The 20,345-nt window shown below is 41.5% G+C and overlaps 1 protein-coding gene across 1 annotated transcript; it reads right to left on the reverse strand.

Moving 5' to 3' along the window:
• Positions 1–200: 200 nt before the first annotated feature.
• noxa1 (NADPH oxidase activator 1) lies at positions 201–13,982 on the reverse strand. The gene is made up of 16 exons (XM_035435859.1): positions 13,827–13,982; positions 13,116–13,293; positions 12,603–12,685; positions 12,208–12,316; positions 9,586–9,720; positions 9,197–9,304; positions 8,739–8,798; positions 8,398–8,435; positions 6,395–6,533; positions 6,058–6,129; positions 5,528–5,615; positions 4,959–5,032; positions 3,875–4,035; positions 2,993–3,101; positions 2,353–2,476; positions 201–544 (listed from the first exon to the last, which is right to left on the reverse strand). The coding sequence occupies exons 2-16, from the start codon at positions 13,287–13,289 to the stop codon at positions 420–422; spliced, it is 1,599 nt and encodes a 532-aa protein (XP_035291750.1). The 5' UTR covers positions 13,290–13,293; positions 13,827–13,982; the 3' UTR covers positions 201–419.
• Between the last annotated feature and the right edge of the window lie 6,363 nt (positions 13,983–20,345).

Raw genomic sequence — 20,345 nt, forward strand, 5'->3', positions numbered from 1 at the left:
TAAAAAAGAATCTGTTATGTGTGCTACTTGGCTATACCATTATGATTGTACTTACACGTTTATTTTCAAGAAGTGGTCACAGTAGAATGCACAGTTCATAGAGGCACTATTGCAACTGAACATAAAAAGAAACAATTGTTGAATGGGACACAGCAAAGGAAAATGAGAAAATCTAGAACTTGGCTTGTCCATCTCCCTGAAGTAAAATGTCAAATAGAACAGGCTCTCCAGTGTAAACAATACCCTTGCCATACCCTATAGCCATGGGTTAGTGAACAATTTTCTGAAGGAGTTGATCACAACAGCTTTGTCAGTACTGCAACTGATGAATATGGGAAGTTTTTATAAGGGGACAGAGTTCAAGGGGTGTCACATGATAAGGATGGTCACATGCATTTTGTGTCCATCATAGGTGTTTCCTATTGGTTGGTTGCGAGCATCTTGGCGCCCTCAGTGTCATGGTCCGTGTCCTCCTGGCTAGCAAAACATCTGGGGAAGATCCCAATATTCCCAGCAGTATGGCCCTCTAGCCATTCCTCATTGACTGAATATGAGAGAGAGAAAGAGAGAGAGAGAGAGGGGGAGGGAAAGGGAGAGGGAGAGAGAGAGAAGAAGAGAGATAGTTTATTTTATTCAGTGTTTATGTCGCAGCACACACAATTTCATTGGTCAAAATAAGTTTTATTCACTGTTGCCCTTGGAAAGCTGTAGGGTATACAGGTTTTCATTGCAACCACTTAATACTGAGAGAGAGCATAAGACAGAGAGATCCTGGAATTGTGGAGGATGTTTTAGTGATGGGGCAGACCTACAATTGCAATAGGTACTCCAGTTTCGGAAAAAAAAATAAAAAGAAAAATTGATGGCTTTGTGCTTGGAAGTCAACAACAAAAGAGATGGATTGTGGGTGATGGAGTCCTGTCCGGGGTTTTGACTAAAGCCCCCTACAGCTGCAGAAATCCGGTTATTCTCTGTGGGCCACACAGCTCCACATTTTCTGCAATACAAAACGAGCTCATGGCTCATCATTCCACGTTACCAAATACCAACTGAGCACCGTCCCCAAGCTCTCACTCTCTCACGAGCTGGCTCCGTCCTACACGTTTCAGCCCACTCTTTCCTTTCATTCTTCCACTTTCCCTTTCCTCCTGGCATAGGCTTCTCCTGCCCTTCTGAGGTTTATTTCTCTAATTCCATCTGCTTAATTCCTCTCTCATTCCATCTTTCATGTTCTCCAGATCTAAGCCGGGCATAGAACTGAACATTATTTTACATAATTACAAACTGTGAAGAAATGATAACTCCACAAAGCTCTGAGCCCATGAATAAAAGATGAGCGGTGGTGTTGTCGGCGTCATTCTTTGGTATACCCCAGAGGAAAACGGTGGTTCATCAGTGAAGCGCAGGGCACAAAAAAGTAATTAATCATGTCAATTTGAGATCACACAAGAGGCACGTGATCCTGGTCTGTTTCTTGCTACCCTTTTCCTACTGTGCACCTAGGAACCAGGAAACACGATGCAAATAATGCATTGTTTATAATAGTGAGCGAACCACAAAACCATGTAATAGTGCTACTTTTACAGAGCAGCGGTATAATAAAATGATTAAAAACACTGCTTTTCCTACTGTAGAGCTAGAACCCAAAACGTAATAACGCTGCTTTCTAATTTCAGACAACTAAGGCACAAATTATACCACCTTTCTACTGCAGTAACAGAACCACAAAACCACAAATAATGCTGTAGAGCTAGAACTAATTAAACTGGATATACCAGCGTAACTCTTTACATTAGAGTTATGATCAGCCTGACTGATTCCAGCTCTACAGTGGGAGGGAGTAAGGACCTACAGTAGCTTGGTTTCAGCTCTACAAGTGGGAAAAATGGTACAATGAACCAGACTGGATCCAACTGGATAAGTGGAGAAGGGCAATTAAATCTTTCTTGTTCTTCCTCTTCCCTGTGAACACCTGAAAATGTGTTAGGCTATGCTCATTTCTGAGTGTGCACTTAACCGCAGTATGTAGTTACCAGTTGGAAATTAAGTTGGTGTGAGTAAAACAGCACTGACGGGTGCAGACAATGTGATAAAACAGAGTATGCAAAAACAGGGAGTTGACTCTATGCACGCAAGTAGTTTACTGGTGCTGAGATATTGCCAAAATTGCTGCTCTACCAGTTTTTCTGAAAGATCTTTCAGTTTATTCACCAAGCATTGATTGAACTTGCTTTGCTGCAGTAAACAGGTCTCCAAGCTAAACGAGCAATGGTGCAGACATACTGATAGATGGTGTGCAGCTACACTGCTTCCACCTGTCCCAGAAAGATTGGCTACACAAATATACTCTACCTTCTGACAAGATATCTATGGTGTCTCCTTCGCTAAACTCCAAGTCCTCTGGTCCTTGTGCAGAATAATTGTACTGCGCCACCATCTGGTAGAGAATAGTCCTTCCTTGGAGGGGGTTTTCAGGCTGACAGAGCAAAAGACAGAAAGAGATGGAAGGAGGAAGAGAGAAAAATTAAGGCATCCACACAGATAAAGACAGATTACAGCAATCAGTGCATTGCCATTTTAGCCTATTTTTTTTTTTTTTGCATTATAGGTTGCGCATTATAGTTTGCCATTAGTTGAATAATCCTATCTTAAACTAACCTGGTTTTTTTCGTGCTTATGAACAATTTTTTATTTTACAGTACAGAGAAGGGCTGAAATTCAGTTTCAGTTCACAAGTATATTTTTCCCCTTTCCACTTTATTTTGAATCCCATTATTTGTATGATTTCCTGAATTCACCAAAAACTGTGTTTGTAAAGTCAGAAATATGGTACTTTTTTTTTTTTTTTTTTTTAAATCAAAACTCTTATGTGGGGAAACTGGTGATGATCATGGCTTAAAACCTGCAGCAGGCCTATCTGCCACCCCCGCCCCTGCATAGAACTCACAGACGTATACAGTATACACAGTCAGTCTGATAGGTCGGATGATACCTGACACCACAGCACGGCCCGGCCAGACCCAGCCGCTTCCTGCAACACTGCACCGAGCCCAGCATCCCCATCCAGGGGCTTCAAGACCAGGGAGCCATGCTGTTTCTGTCTACAGGACAGAGACATGGCAACAGGAACAGTGGGAGGGGAGAGAGAGAGATTTTTTGTCCGTTTTTGAAAAGAGCTCTCCTAAACAACATTTCACATTGATGACATTCAATCAAAAATAATAGCAAGAAAGCAAAGACCTCATATTTTTTATATCATGAAAAACATTAACTGTGTAAATCACAAATACACTCCTGCTAGTTACTTTATCTGTTCAAACCCAACCCCGCCCCTCCCTTGGCTACATCTCCAGTCGATTAACTGATGAGTGATGGGTCAGTCACATTTGCACAGTAAATGAGAAAAATAAGTACAGTACTTTTCTGACACAGCATGAAAATATAAAAACCATCATCCATACATTCATACATATCGCTACATCTACACATTATATTTTATCATTAAAAGAAAAATCACCATTAAATAATAAGAGAGAGAGAACGAGCGAGAGAGAGATATACAGACAGACCATGAGGGTGGGAGAGACAAGGGACTTAAGGGAGAAAGAGAGTATGTGAGGAAAGGAAAGAGAGTGGGGGAGGGGTAGGAGTAGAGGAAAATACAAGAAGAAATGAAGGAGGGGGGCAAGCAAGTGAAGAAGAATAACAAATTGGGACTGATGGAGTGACGAGACTATATGGAGATAGAAAGGAGTGGCAGGAAGAGGTTCAGCCTCGATAACTATTCACACCCAGTGTGTGTCTGGTAGGTTGGTGAGGAAGCAGGCAACAGAACAGCTTTTAGGGAGAGCTGTGCGTGGGTCCACAAGTGTACCTGAGGCGCAGGTTTGTGGCCGGCTGCCCCACTTTGCGAGCAATTTTCTCTTGCAGTTCACTGTACGGCATCCCCACTGGGACATTCAGAGCCAAAGTGTATTTGTAGTGCACCTTCACCACTACAGACCCTCCCTCCTCTGTTTGTGATGAGCTGGGCCTCTGAAAGAGATCAGGTAAAGAAAGCACAGCCGTAAAATTTCATGAACACTTTATGCGTAAATACCCATGATGTATTGTTAATGTAAATATCTTCAATGTTTTGAAATATTCAAAATTAGCCACCACTCCTCTGTATCTTTATTCTTTCTAAAACATTCATAATAGATACTACTGGAAAAGAGGTCCCAGGTGAACCCATGCAATCATCTTAAAATCTTTGCAAAATATAAATTTAAAAAAATCTTTTATCTTCAATTCAAACTTCAAATTGTGAATGGGTTCAATTCTGGAGGCTTGGATGGCCATTACAAAAGAGTCATTTGGCATTATACTTGGGACCATTATATTGCCGAAAGATTCATTTTCAGAAAAGGTTGAGCTTTCTGGCAGGAGGAACCAAGTGTTTGGCAAAATATGTCTATGTACTTCAGTACTTGGAACTTGCTGGTGTTCCACCCCCATAATTCACCAAAAGTATGATGTCCTTCTCAACATGAATATCCTTTGTTCTGATGCTGAATCTCCTATTGGTATCTAATAAGATCCATATTCATTTCAGTTGACTGTATCACCCAGTTCAAAACAAAGTTTTAGCGCCATTTGGCAAACTCTAGACCCACGTATATTTTGGTTTGTAAAATATTTCATCAAGAATTCTAACAGATCTGAAGAAGTATTTCAGCTATGTATTTCACCCAAGTCTAGCATGCATATGTTCAGTATACTTTATAAATAGATTAAACTTACATATTCATCCAGGTGAGCTTCTTCTGAGATGGAGGTAAGCAATTGGCAACCCTATAGTAAAATGGGATAAACTATTCCAGACTCATTATCTAGCTCTGTCATTCTATTTCTATTTCTGTTCTTCTTCTTCTTTTCTCATCTTGTGTCAGCTGATTTTCTTATTATTTATTACTCACCCGTTTAGTGGGACTGTCAACAACAGAAGCATACTGGGGCGGTGGGGTAGGTGGAGACCCACGGTTACCAGTTGCTGTGGACAAATCATCATCATCATTATCATCAACATCATCGCTGTTGTAGTCATCCCACGAATGACACATTTTGAAGATGACAAACTGATTAAAGTCGAAAGAGACTGAATAGGTGTGTGTTTCATAGGCTAGTACATATCTCTCTCATGACATGTAAATGGCCCTCCTTAATGAGCAATACTTGTCACACTGACACCAGTCCTTTCCCGTGCCCTCACATTCATATTCATGACCTCATTTAGCTAGTAAGAAGTAAAAAAAAATGCTTTTGTACATTAAAGATTAAACATTAAATATTAAACAAGAAGGAAATAATTGCATACGTTCTGCAAAAATGATTTTTCTGGCACTTTAAATATTTAGTGCATATTAATTCAGCCACTGCTTATAGCTACAATTATGAAGTAATGAGAAAATGACCATCTGTAGAACTTAGTGTTTATTTCACTATCCCCCCTTGCCAGTCTTACTGCCAGGCATTCAGATGAACATACCCAGCTGTGGTGCAGGCGGACTGGGTCGTGTCTCTGGGCGAGTGGGAGGCTTTAGGCCTGGCGGCAGTGGAATCCCATTGGGAATACTCTACAGGCAACAAAAATACGTCAACAAGTCTGTACCAGAGCACCACCGTAACTTTCAACTTGAAGAGCAAGATACGACTGGTATGTCAGCTAATTGCTAAGACAACAGGTTGACTGCAACAATTTTTCCTGCTCAAACTGTCAAATTTTACAAGGGTGGTATTATTGAATGTGTAGCAGGTCAAAGTTCATCCAAGCTCTAACACAAATGTTTGTGTAGGATGGACATTAGTTGATCCGGGTTTCCTGAGATACCACTGTATTAGCTCTTCCCAATGACGAGCCAGGTAGCTACAAGCTACTAGCTGTCATTGGTGAGAGACAACAGTCCTAGTGCAAGGACTCCCCTATATTATGATTTGACACAGAGGAAATTGGAGGTGGACCATTGGTGATTAGAAATTGTGGAGTATGTGGGTGCTGATAGATGAGGGCTCGCTTACCCTGAATTCCTTTTTCCTTTGGAATTTGGTGACATCCACAGGTTCCAGGATGGACATAGGGACCAGGCCTCTCTGGAGAGAGAGGGAATAACAGGAGCACATTTTAAACATTCTTTCATTTAAACACAAAACTGAGACTCAGCAAAAAGCCAAAGCAATGCACACACAAAATAAATAATTTTTAAAAATAATAGTAATACTACTACTACTACTACTGCTACTAATAATAATAATAATAATAATAATAATAATAATAATAATAAAACAAATATATACATTTAAATCCAGACACCAAACCCTATCAGGGTTGAGCCTCCCCTGTCTTAAAGTCCCCTACCTTTCCATCATAGATGATCGTGGCGAGACCCTCCATACCGCCATCGCTGAACATGAACACAACGGCCCCTGCAGGTACAGTCAGCTCGCCAGGACCTCGGGCCATGTAGGAGCCGCGAAGACGCATGTACCGCGACTCCCTGTGGAACCGCCACAAAAACAGCAAGCTGTCCCTTCCCATACAGTCACGAGCAGCACAAACATAGCAAGGTTCTGAGGGGCCAGCACGCATCCTTAAATGGGAATTCACTGGGTAACTGGCGGTACCGTTCAAGAGCTTTGTAACCATAAAGTCGCAGGTAATCACTGGTTCCAAGGCAGGGCCCTGTCATTGTACTCTTTGAACAAGATACTTAACCTAAATTACCACAGTGGCTAAATATATTCAATGGTTTAATTTCATAAATCAAGAGAAACCGTTGCGTAATTTTGAACCAATTTATGAACTTCTTGTGTCCTGTCTTCTGATCCCATAATAAATTTAAAGAGCATCATAGATTTCTTAGCTCGAGAGGTACCTCCTTTAATGGAAGGTGATGAGAGAATGTGGCTTGAAATTTAAATCAGTTTTTTGAAGACACTCTATCCTTGGATATCAAACAGGTCCATTAAAAATTCAACATAAAACCTTTGCATTTAAAAAGTGCAGACTCATGAGCACTTTTAAGAGCTGGTTTTGAGAAAAAAAAAGAGAAATCTCTTGTGAATCATTTTAAAGCACCAATAAAATTCACGTCCTTTATGAATACAGCTCCTGATAAATGGCTCTGTATTTTAAGCCTTAATTTCATGACCACACGAGGTGAGGTTTAGGAGGGAAGAGGACAAGGAATTAAAAAGCAAACCTCCAATAAAACAAAATAAAATAAAATAAAAGACTTAAAATGTGACTTAAGCAAAATAAAATGTTTTTCATATTTTCCTTGAAGAAAAAGCTTAAAATGATTTTAAATCACAATGGCTATGTCTGATGTGATGCCTTTAACAACGCAGTCTAATTTGATTTAGTAAAAACATTCCAACAAGGAATATAATAATCAGGGCCGGCCCGTGGCATAAACGGTCTATGCGGTTGTTTAGGGCCACAACCGCTAGAGGGGGGGCCACACGACGACAAGGGGGGGCCACACGATCCAATGTGCATCTAAGGAAAATAACATTATTTTCATATTTACGTCATTCACCCCTTATTGCGGAACTAGCGGTATAAGTTGAAAATGGAACGGCAACAGAACAGTTCATGACAATGTAATGTAGGAAGGATTTTATCAAGTAAACCCCCCCCCCCCCCCCCCCCCCCCCCCGCTCAACTGACTTGTTTAGGGCCACCGAAACCCCAGGGCCGGCCCTGATAATAATGATGTTCACTTATCAGCCTAGCCCAGCTCATTGTTCTGGGCTATGGCACAGAGGGAGGAAGGAAGCTTGGAGACATAGCCTGGAGCTCCAGAGGTAACACCCTGTGCATCTAAACTCCACTATGCTGCGCTCCCTCTCGATAGCTGGGTTCCTCCCAAGAGTTTGTCTCGTCAGGGAGATTTTTCTTGCCTCCGAAAGGTTTTTCCCTCCACTGGGAGTTTTTTTAAATCTCATGTGCTTGCTATTTGGGGGTTCAGGCCTGGTTTTTGTTCAGTTTTTGCCCAGTTCTTGGTCTGTGTTTGCTCATTTGTGCAAATCTGTAAAGTGTCCTTGTGACAGTTTCCTGTAAAAAAGTGTTATACAAAAAAATTTGATTTAAAAGTGAGAGAAGTTTTTCTTTTGAATGTGAAACCTATATCAGCTCCCAATTTACATGCAAAGTGGGGGAATCATTTTCCCAAAGTACATTCTGTGCCACACTTGAACACAACCATGAGGAAATGAAAGCATGAAGTATAAAGTCTAAAATGAAGAATAAATCCCAAATGTACAGTCAGTAGAAAATGCAGGTAATGGAATCTGTGCTGAACCCACACATTCCAATGGATAAAGGCAGTCAGAACTCACTCTGAGAACAACACTTACTGTTCACCCTCCCCCTTGGGCTCGTAGTACCCTGGTTTCTGTGGGGAGACAGAGACATAGGCTGAGAGATTTAGAGATTTTCAGAGACATAGACAGATTCAGAGAGTCATAGAGAGGAGAAGTGTGTGTGTGCCTGTGTGTGTGAGTGAGACAGAGAGAGAGAGAGAGAGAGAGGGAGAGAGAGAGAGAGAGAGAGAGAGAGAGAGAGAGACTGACCCTTTTCTGCTTGCGTGACAATGCTTTACTGTTACATGAACATGCTTCGGCAACATTAAATGTTTGTACTGAGTCACAGACAAACAGAGTCAGAGTGAGAGACAGGATGAGGTCTCAGAGCTCACCTGCAACCTGAGTGGTTCAAAGCCTCCAAAGTCATCATTGGGGATCATGGAGGAAATGACCTGGGAGGGCACCCAGAGAGAAAACGTGAGAGTTCTTACTCTTTCTGTTCTGTTCACCAAAACATTTGCATCGCAACGAACACACACACACACGCATGCACGCACACACACAAATTTGTACTAGTATGTTCAGGTGTTATAAATTAAGATGTTAGCCCTTCAGCTCTCCTTGCCCAGGAAGTGCATTTGTGCAAGTGTGTAAAGGTACAGGTGAATAAAAGCTTTGACTGCAGCACATTAAGATGCACACAGATATTGGTCTGTACAGGTATCCGGGGACTGAATGCTGACCCTAAGACTGGTTACTCTTATACATGCCTGTCTCAAGTATACGTGAACGAAGACTGCAGTAATAACTAACATTGGTGCCATTCTGTAAAAGTGTCAGTCAGAGTTACCTTGGCTTTGCCCAAGAAGTCCCTCTCCTGCAGTTGTTCTACATCCTGTTTCCTGGGCCGAAACACCTCTCCCTCAGGTACTAGGAGAGGGGTCAACAACTCTTCCCTCTGAGGAAAAGATGGAATGGGAAGAGAAAAGAGAGAGAGAGAGAGGAAAGAGAGAGAAATATAAACATTGGGATGGTGGGAGCAAGAGTCCAAGTGAGAAGGGAGAAAGAAGAAAGGAATTGGTGGCGAGATAAATAAATTGAATGGGGGTGAGGGAGGACAGAGATGAACAAAATGAGTTCATTAAAAAAAACAACCTAGACAGAGAAAGGAGAGCGGGAAGGAGCTTAGAGTAAAATCTGGATGCTGAGTTTGTACAGCACTTCCTCCCTGGTGCTTACAGCAACACTCTCCATAGCCGCCTCTAACTTCTCTGCACGTCCTCCTCCTTTCTCCTGGGAGAGGGTGGCCAGCATGTCCCAGGCTTTCTCCCATAGGCCCATTCTGCAGTGGACAGCTGCTGCATTATATATCACCTATACGCCAAAGGGAGACAAACGCTGCCAATAAGTCTACTGTATATTATTGACTGGTGTATTAAAAATGGTTAATCATGCAGGACAGATGATTTATGACTTATTGAAGCTAGATGAACAACTGGGTCCCAGGCCAGTAATTGCTCAGTTACCACACACAATAGCAATAAGGATGAAACTGCTGATTTCCCCTTCTGTGAGTCATCAGGAAACAAGCCTTTGCAAGACCTAGGTTTGTAGGCAAAACACATCCTCTGTTGCAAAATATTATTCCCTGCCCTTTAGTGTAAGGGCACACATAAACATGCAGACGCACACATTATTCATACACCATTCACACAGTCTTGCACACCTAAGAATCCGCACCTATTTATACCTATATTCCAGGGTTGGGGCCAGTTTAGAACTTTAGAATTGATTCCAATTCAATTTTAATTTTGAAAACCTGCACAATGCAGAATCTGAATTAGAATTAGAATTATAGGGAATAACATTTACTCTAAATAAATGGCATTTAATAAATTGCATTTAATTTAATTGAAATTCAAACTGTGCATCCTGTTGTGATTGCCAATTCACATTTGAATTAAAGAATTGAATTACAAATTACTGGTAATTCTCAACTCAATTTAGCCCAATCCCACTATGCACATCCTCCTGCATGAACATGCACATGAACACGTCTACAAAACATATCTATAAAAAGACTAAAAACACAAACACATACATGCAGTATACACACTCAACATGCACACATACTGTATACAATAAACACACACCTAGTCACACTGTTTTGCATTCAGTCACCTTACACACACACACACACACACACATATATATATATATGACCAAAAAAAAAGGATGGGTGTGTTTAGTATGTGTTTGTAAACTGTGCTATATATGTAAGCACTACAAACACATACATACAGCACACACACCCAACCTTTTTCTGTTTTTGTCTTCCGCTATATTTTCACACACACAGAAACAAAGGCGCGCACACACAACCTGTCAGTAAATTCACCTGTCTATGCTTCGACAATGCAGGAGAGATTGAAAAGAGCCCAAGGAATGTTTGCTATGTCTTATCTGCTTTGCAACAGAAACAGGGATGTTGTGTAACAGAGGCAGCTGGCTTTCCAGCCCTTCTCAATGAGAACATTGTGCACAGATTCATCCCTTCTGATGAATTCTGATTTTGAGGAATCCAATTACAGTGGCACTAAAATACTCCATCAAAATGGTCTGACATGAAATGACATAATTATTGCAGATAGCATGGTTGCTGTTTTTAAGGAAAACTAAAAAAACTAGCTTATAAATTTATATGACGCTGTGTGCATATAGCTATATTTACTTGAAATACCAGGAAACTGGATTCAAATTGTAGTTATATTCCCCAGAAGTGGCAATTCATTGACAGTTGACGTCTTTAACCCAATTATACTGAATTGTAATAAACACTATTAGATTATCGTGGCCTGTTCAGCAGACAAGGACAGGGTGGATGTGTATTCTGTACTCATTTACATTCATATTCGTAAGTCAAGTCATATGTAAACCATTCCTCATTGCTAGCAAGGTCAGAGTTGGTTAGAGCTCTAACCTACAAAACAAAATAAGCAACATAAACTAGGCTTTACCATCGTATAGATAAACCTGAAGATCATTCACTGTGTAATAACGTTGTAACACCAAACTACTGTGCACTAAAATTTGACTCTATAGACTCTATAGCAGTCTCAAACTCCGGAAAATGTTCTGCTTTAACTAAATTAAAACCACAAATTTAGTGCCCACATCTGGATTCAGTGCTGCTACCTGGTTCAGCCATGCCTCATGTCCGTTCCATCCAACCACAAGATCACCTTGAGACAGATTGCAGACTTTGATATTGCAGCAGAATCACAATAGCAACCACACGGTCAGCTTCTCCATTTGTTAGTATGCACTTACCCAAGGTTCTATTTTGTAGCTATTTTGCAGTTTGTTAATATTCCAGACAAGGAATTTCCCATTACCCAACAATATTGTTCTTGTCTAAGTGGTGCAGTGAGTAGCACTGTCACGTTAGCAAGAAGGTACTGAGTTCAAATCCCTTCTGTGTGGAGTTTGCAAGTTCTCCCCGTGTCCCGGTTAGTTTCTTCTGGATACTCTGGTTTTCTCCCACAGTCCAAAGACATGCTTAGATTAAATGGAAAGTCTAAATTGCCCAATGGGTACGAATGTGTGAGTGAGTGGAGCGTGGATACTGGATTGGTGACCAGTCCATGGTGTGTTCCTGCCTTTCACTCAATGTATGCTGGGATAGTCTCTAGCCCCCTCACCCCCTGACCACGGGTAAGCAGTTTGGAAAAATATATGGATGGATGGATGGATGGATGTTAAACAATTGACGGTTTCAGATTCAATTGTAAAGACACAGAACTTCCCATTTTAAAAACTTGCCATTTGGTTAGTCTGTGACTGTCTGGGTCAGAGACTAACCTGCCAGCTGTGAAGCTTGAAGCGCAGGCCCAGCTGCCTGTAGTCAATGACAGAGTTGCCTCTCATATGCTTCTGAGCCCAGATACAGTCACTCATAGCCTCCTCCAGCCTAGACAGAAAGAAGAGGGACAGTAAATGGCAAGGGCCCACAATGCACCACACAGATACTGTACTTACATCTGTAAGTAACAAATAAATCTTCCATTGATCACCAAAGCAAAGCTGGATCCAAATCACTGCTACCTCTGCATATGACCCTGATGATAAAGGTGATGATACTATGTATTTGCACATTATATTTCTCAAAATGCCCTCCGTCTTGGGTAGCACAGCTGATGAAATCACAGGAAGGAGATGGCCTTGCCATACCAGGATGCTAAATGTCTGTGTCTCACCTGCTTGCCATCATGTGTGCAGCAGATCTCTGGAAGAACCCCACGGCCAGGCGCTCATCCTTGGCGATGACCTGGTCCAGAGCCTGAGGGAGGACAATGCCAACAATGGGACTCAACAGACAAACTGGACACAGAGGGATGGGCAGTACAGCTAGTCAGAGGACGGACACACAGACAGACATACACACATACAGAGACACAGACACATGAACATGCATGAAAGTGCACAGAGACACAGGCAAGTGCATAGACACACACACACACACACATTCATGTGCACCTAGAGACACAGGCAAGTGCATGCACACACACATACACATGCATACACAGACACACACGTACAGAGACACAGACAAGTACACACACACACACACACACACAAAATCAACCAATCACTTCGGACAAGGATTAGACAATAGAAAGACAAACGGAAAAAGAAAACAAAGCATACGTCAGTCACACCCAAGCCACACCCTACCCCAAGTCCCTAAGCCCAATCCCTGCTTCACGTACGCGGATCGCGGGTTCCAGTTGGCCCAGGGCCAGGTAGACGGAGGCGCTCAGAAACAGCGTGCGGGACGTGGGCTCTGTGATCTGGCTCAGTTTGGACAGGGCACCCTGCCAGTCCCGCGAGTCCACTGCCTGTGCCGCCTCGTCCCACAGACGGATCAGCTCTGTATACAGCATGGCTCTGAGGAGACGGGGAGAAGTGGAGAAGGGGAGCAACGGGAGGCAGCGGAGGTGTGGAGTGAATGGGAAGGTTGGGGGTGTGACGAAGGAGCAGAGGAGAAACGAGAGGGGAGCCGTGAACCCCCAAGGAACAGGAGATAAGATTTTGTGGAAAATTAAGTCAAATCAGACCCAATGCAAAAGATTCACAGGGTGAGGGTGTAATCCTGGTTTACACCAATGACAACATAACAAGCCCCCCCTCCCACACACACCCACACGTTCGTGCGTACACATATGAGTACGTGCGTGCACACACACACACATGCACCCAATACCTGACAAGCACATGCATAAAACTAATGAATAAACAGGGGGAGCATAATCTGTTGGATTGCCAGTATGGCATTCCACAACAGTGCTACAACATTACAAAATCATTCTGCATTTTGGCTGACACAATACAAAAGCATGACAATAAGTGTTACATGTCTCTTTACAAGGCAAGTCTGTACACCTGTATACGGCATTGAAAAGATAATAACTGGTACTTACTAAAGTGCCAAGCCCAAGGATTAATGACACAGGTGGAAAATGATTAATGGGAGAAAAAAGAAGTAAGTTCTGTGGACTGCTGTAAGTAGTGTAGCGCTTGGCTGGCAGGTGCTCCCGGTGTTCCAGATGATTCTCAGAGCGAAATGAAGGTAGTCCGTGTACGGGGAAGTGAAGTTTGTTGGAGGCGGTGACCGTCGCTCACTGAGCTACCAGGAAGTTCCACCAGAATTCCTGAGGGGGCGGGGGGGGGGGGGGCGGAGTGGGGACAGGCCAGACTGGAATTGTACCTGGTTACGAGGAAAATGACACAAGTGTGAGTGCATGTGTCTGCATGTGTGAGTGTGTGTGTGTGTGTGTAAATGAAATAGAAAGAGAGTGAGGGAGGGAGGGAGAGAGAGAGAAGCTAATGCGCGCAGTCACGTTGCACATCAAACCCTGTCCAAAGAACACATTTCAGCAGGAAAATCCGTATCAGGAAGCATTTTCAGCTGCTGTCAAACTGAGACTTGACTGTCTGACTAAACAGAAGGAGAAAAGAAACAGGAAAAGAAAGAATAAAACACTATTCACTCTAGGCAAATTCCAATTAAAGGTGCCACAGAGAAAAATATCACCCATGCTCTTCTGTTCAGTGTTTGCTATTGCCAGAGCTCTATGATGTCAGAGATGTGTGTGACACTATATATTGTTACTCTAGATGTATTATTATTGGGTCTCAGACTTTGTTTTTGCACTTTTTTTATACTAAAGCCTCAAAAAGACAAAATGATTGGGAACCATATATTTTTAAAGTGCTTGGTTCTGGGCTCTGGAAGATGCAAGATGCAGGGAAGAAATTTTACTTAGTCGATCATGCATGTCTCAGGGTAATGTGGTGTAGGCTTTTGTTGTTTTTCTTTTTTTAAAGCTTGGCGCTAAACACCTGATTCTAGTAACTATGATTGAAGAACACGTTTAGTTTGTTAGTTCCATCAAGAGTTACATTTCTACAGCAAAAGCCACCCACACCAGCCCTTCTTTGATAAGACTGAACACCTTGGGAGGAGGTCCTTAACTTTTCCAAAAGTTCCCCAGGATGCTTGAGGGGGTGTGTCCACTGTTACATAATGCTGGCTTTATATGTCCTTCACATTTTCATTGTTATTTGTGTCTCAAAGCAGTGACCTGAGCACCCCAGGCGCTGTACTTGCTTTTCAAAAACTGAAGAAAATTAAACTTTGACAGAACAGTTTGTCAGTGTCACTTTGAGTTCCACTTTGAGTTGCAGGTTGAATGAGGGATGAACCAGATGAACGTGCTACATATTAGAAACTAGGGTGCAGAAGTTTATACTTTTAGTCCATGAAAATCCGTCTTTATAATACAAAATTGGCTTCATCCAATTTCAGCTCATGCTACTGTCCTTTTTAAAAAAAAAACTTTATCGCCATTAACACACATTAACAGGCAATTAACGTTGCAAAACAAAGTCACCTTGAGATTGGGCTTCACTTGCCATGCGTGCACATATAGATGAAATAACACCGTACAGGGATAGACTGCACACACACATCTACCTATATACCCATAAAAATTATACCTCACTAAGGTAGTTAATAACTGATGTCCATCTCTTTTTAAAAATAGGCAGTTTTAGTTGTAGCTGGGCAGTCATGTGTTCCATCATGTAAACATGTTTGAGTTGTTGTAGCCATTGAAGCTACTGTCCTTTTTTAATTAGCTAAGAACCTCTATGATTCCAAATGGCACCCCCAACAAGTAGAATCAGGTGTCTTAGTGCTGGGTTAGAACAAAAACTTGCACCCATGCTGGCCCTTTCTGGATAAGACTGGACACCCCTGCACTAGTGGACTTACCTTCGGTAGGCTAATGACAATGAAAAGTAAAAGTTGATGATAATAGACAAAAAAAAAGGGCTGCTATTTCACTAGGTAATTTGTTAAGAGAACTTCAGCTTAAGCGTAGCTGATTCAGCCCACCTCAGTGTATCACAGCAACAAAAAAAGTGTTTCCTGTAAACATTACAAACCTGTCGCTATCAAAGTACCCTGCACCAGAACGAGGGCACTCATTTTCATGCCTCAACTGTATGGGGAAAAACTCCTGAAGCATGTGCACACTCAAGGTTTTTAGGTGAGATGAGGCAGAGAGGCGAATGTTTTGGCACATTGCCTTCAACAGTTAAACTGTGTTAAAAATGATGATGACATTTAAAGCTATACGTACATCAGCTCACATTAACGAGTGCAGTCCATTTCTATTTAAAGCAGTGGTTCTCAAGTGTGTTGACAGCCCCAGTTCCCGACTGCTCTGTTTGGGGGGGGGGGGGTCGGTCACCGATTTTTTTATTTGGGAGGGGGCTAATTTTTATTCAGGGCATAGTGTGCGCCATACATTTTACAGGCTTTTTTTCCATCGTTTATATGCTACACTGTTCTCTCCACCCTCCCCTCCCCATGTTAGGGGACCATAAATAATTGCACAAATTTGCATAACGTTGTCATATTTAGTACTTTATTGCAAATACTTTGCATTCCATGATTTCCTGAAGTCTGCAATCTGCGATAGACATCACCAGATGCTGCAGCCATCTTCATTTCAGGGGCTTTTTGCCTTCAGTCTGGTCTTCAGCAAGTGAAACGCATGTTTAATTGGATTTAGGCAGGGTGATCGACTTGGCCAGGCAAGAACATTCCATTCCAGGTTTTGCTTTATTCTCACCTGGCTCATTGTCATGCTGCAAGGTGAAGCGCCATCCAGTGAGTTTTGAGGCATTTGGTTGTACCTGAGCAGATAGGACATTTGTTTACACTTCAGAATTCATCATGCTGCTGCACAAATGTCATAATAAAGAAACAAGTCTGTTGCAATAGCAGCTACACATGTAGAAGCCATAACACTGCTTCTGCCATGTTTCACATATACCAAGGGGGAGGGGTTCTTCAGGCATACCAGTATCTTTTTTTGCATCTTGTCGTAAATCCTAGGTTAGGCTGCTGTAGTCCTCTCTTTATGGTAATCTTTAATACATCCATATTCTTGATCTGTTTCAGTTGAAACAGGTTTTTATTCACAATTGAAAGTATTCTTCTGTCATCCACTATATTGGTCTTCTGAGGCCTACCAGTTTGTTGGCAATTGCTGAGCTCACCATTGCGTTCTTACATCATAACAATGTACCAAACCATTTGACACACTCAATGTTTTGGGTATGTCTGATTTATTCTAATTTTTCTGTTTCATTATGGCCTGGATTACTGGCACTGATATGTCTTTTGTCCTCATTTTAAGAGACAACAGCAACAAACTCCAATGGAAATTCCGCACCCAGTATCAGCTCTAGCTTTCTTGTGCATGAACTACAGGTGCAACAACACACAGAAGCTTAAATCTACACACCTGTATTAAAACCAAAGAGCACAATTAATTTCCATTTGAAATAATGAGGACAAGATGCTTCCCAGAAGTCAACAGCAAACAATATTCCACATGTTCTGTTCGACCTACCGCCTTCTAAAGGGCTCCCCCTTTCCGTCATGTCTCTTCTGCACTCGGCCCCCTAGTGGTGGAATATGCTCAGTGCAACACTGTCTACCTTCCAGTGCACACCCAAGACAGTCAACCGGACATCATCATGCAGCTAACACTATATTATTAAACCTTTGTAAGCACCAGTTTAACAAGAGCGCCTACGTATGGTCTCTTGGTGCTGTATGTATCCATATAATAAGAATATAATGTCATGTGTCTTGTTAAAATTTATGCATATTGTTGTCCGGTTATTTTATTCCTGCTTATTATGTGAAAAAACGTGAAAGCACACACATTTATAATAAGTGCATTCATTTCAACAATAAATAAATAAATAAACATATGACGAAAATAAAAGTATTCTTAATAAACATATGATGAAAATGAGAGTAATCTTACCCCATGCATGCTTTAGTTTCTGTATTGCAGGATTGTTCTGTACAGATGGCATGCCTGCAAGCGTATGAAACTTCAAAGCAGTTCGTGCAAGCACAGGTATTGTGAAGCAGGGCTGGGGAGGGCTTGTGCACCACGTGGTGAACTGACAAACAAACAAATCCAAAAATAAGGATTGCCTTGCAGCCTTTTATTAAGTGCATGAACAAAGAACACCACAGCACCAGGGGGGAGGAGATGAGACAGGTTAAAAACTCCTCAACAGAAAGCTGGACATAAACCACCAACCAGCACCCAAAACCATCCTTCCCCTAGGCCCGATAAGCAGGCCCTTCATTAGGCCCAATAATTAGGTAATGGACTGCAGCCCATGTATTTACAATGACTCACAGCTGTGGCCATGCCTGTGAGTAGGAAATGGGTCAGAGCTGCTCCTTGGTGAAGAGCACCCCAATTGTCTAATACAGTTTGTACGTGTATTATTTCTGAATTAATGCTTAAATGTTATTAACTTCTATTCAACTGGATTGTGTTCCTCATTATGTGTAAATAAAGATCAAATTGGATGCTGCACTCACTATGCCATTATGTTTATTAGAATAAACATTAACGTATTAACTTAAACTCAAATGCTACTGGAGTTTTGACTGAGACTGACAAATTAAGCATATCCCAAGGAGTCCCATGTCACAGCAAGTATTGGCCACAGTAAGAATGTGATCAGGACCTAGAGGTCCCATTACCTCTGATACTGTTACCTCGCTTAGGAGCTCCATTTCACATATTTGAAAAAGTCTCCCTGAGATGAGGCTTTCTGGTGCCTCTTCTACAATACAAACCGAAATGCAAGGAGGAGATCACTCCAGGAAGGGAGATCTTCATTAGCTTTGTGGTGTTCAGTGTAACCAAAATTACGTTTTTAGAAAGTTGCATCCCACAGAGGAGCCAAGGCAAGGTGAGGAAGGAGGCTCAGCCTGGGTCTGCCTTATATAAAATGATTCAATCTTGTTTACGTTAAAGCACAGCTGAAATGACACAAGATGCAGTTTTGTCCTAAGATCAATATTCAACCTGAATGCTGTGAAATTCCATTATGGTTAGTTATAGTTTTAAATAATCATAAAGTGGTTTAGTGCGATGCTCCTAATGAAAGATGTTCTGGATAACCACTGAGGGTTCACAGTTCTTTTGACATTAAAGTATACAAAAAACGCAAAAAAGTCAAAAGGAAAATACTCTACTTACTCTCTTACTTTGCTCATTCATCAATCCATTTTGACTTCCAATCATCTGTTGGTTTTCAAACTTTAACGTAAAATGCAAAAACAAATTTTGAATAGTTGTAAACACTTTTTTAATAAAATTACAGGAACAACTTAATTAAGACTCTCTAGCCTGTACCAGAAACATTTTCTGCATAAAGCTCACTCCTCATACTGTAATCTCAGTGTTTGAACTGTTTCTCTCTGATTCCTCCAGCTCAGGATGGTTAGAGCTCAAGGCATCTTTGTACCTAAGACTATTGCAGCAGTCAGTTCCTTTTAAAATAGTTTGACGTTGCTTTATTATCCTCCCTCGTAGATAGTAGTATTTACTGTACTTATTTTGATGTATGTATGCATAGCATCATCACTAACAATCACTTTATAACCTACTGTCAAAATTGCAGTGCCCCTTTATAAGAGCGCCAGCTCTTCCCAGTTTCCTGTGTTGTGCTTTTATAGTTTTTATTGTTCCATAGTTTTATTGTTCTATGTGTGTCTTTTTCATAAATAATTGTAGGATATGTAGTGTTTAGATTTTGGCCTTGGAGAGGGAAACAGTGAATAAGAATGTGGCCTGGCCTCCCCATCACAAGCATCAAAGCAAATATGATTGGGGCAATTTTAAATTCCACTGATACCCTCATCTAGGCTGACAATCTATGGGTCTCACCTCCTCAGAAGAGACAAACCAGATGACACAGAACACCATACTGGGGGTCGGAGACCCTGCATGCCTACATGCCTAACACTTTCCATTACTTTAAGTTTGAATGCAATCTTTAGGTAGGCCAGTCCTTGTCATAAATTAGTCTGACCCGCCTTCCCTTCTTTCCTACGCCTTAACTCAGCGTCACTCAATCAGGGCAAACATCCTCAAGCCATGCTGGGTAAAGTATTTAAGATACAAGAAAAAGTTTGTTGTGTTGCGTTTGGTTTCGGAGCCTTGAAGAAGAAGAGTTTTTCTCTTTTTATTTTGGTGGTGGTTCCTAGTTGTGTGTGTTTTTACTGGGCTTCATTTCATCCTGTGGCGCTTATACTAGAAGTGGGTGATACTTTGGCAAGGTTTGGCTTATCCATCTCTCTCTCTCTCTTTCTCTCTCTCTCTCTTTTCAGGTATTTCTAGATTAAGTGTTTAATGCCTTCTGTTCTGTAATTTAAAAGTAGTGAGCTGGCATTCAATAAAGAATGTATGATTTCAATTAATTAAACTAATTAATTAACACATTGAATTCAATTACTTAAGTCTTGAAACCTTATATACAGCTTGTTTTGACTTGTTGGTTGATTCCACCAGTGCACTGTTGACTGAGCTATCAATGAATTCGGC

Source organism: Anguilla anguilla, chromosome 10 (assembly GCF_013347855.1).
Source record: "Anguilla anguilla isolate fAngAng1 chromosome 10, fAngAng1.pri, whole genome shotgun sequence".
Taxonomy (NCBI): Eukaryota; Metazoa; Chordata; class Actinopteri; order Anguilliformes; family Anguillidae; genus Anguilla; species Anguilla anguilla.

Bases quoted from the DNA above. Each gene is read 5' to 3' on its own strand.
- noxa1 (XM_035435859.1), bottom strand. From the start codon at position 13,289: ATGCTGTATACAGAGCTGATCCGTCTGTGGGACGAGGCGGCACAGGCA. The intron at 6,130-6,394 runs GTAGGGGACTTT...CTCTCTCTCCAG, and splicing joins CGATCATCTATGATGGAAAG to AGAGGCCTGGTCCCTATGTC. The intron at 5,616-6,057 runs GTAAGCGAGCCC...TGTTGCCTGTAG, and splicing joins AAAGGAAAAAGGAATTCAGG to AGTATTCCCAATGGGATTCC.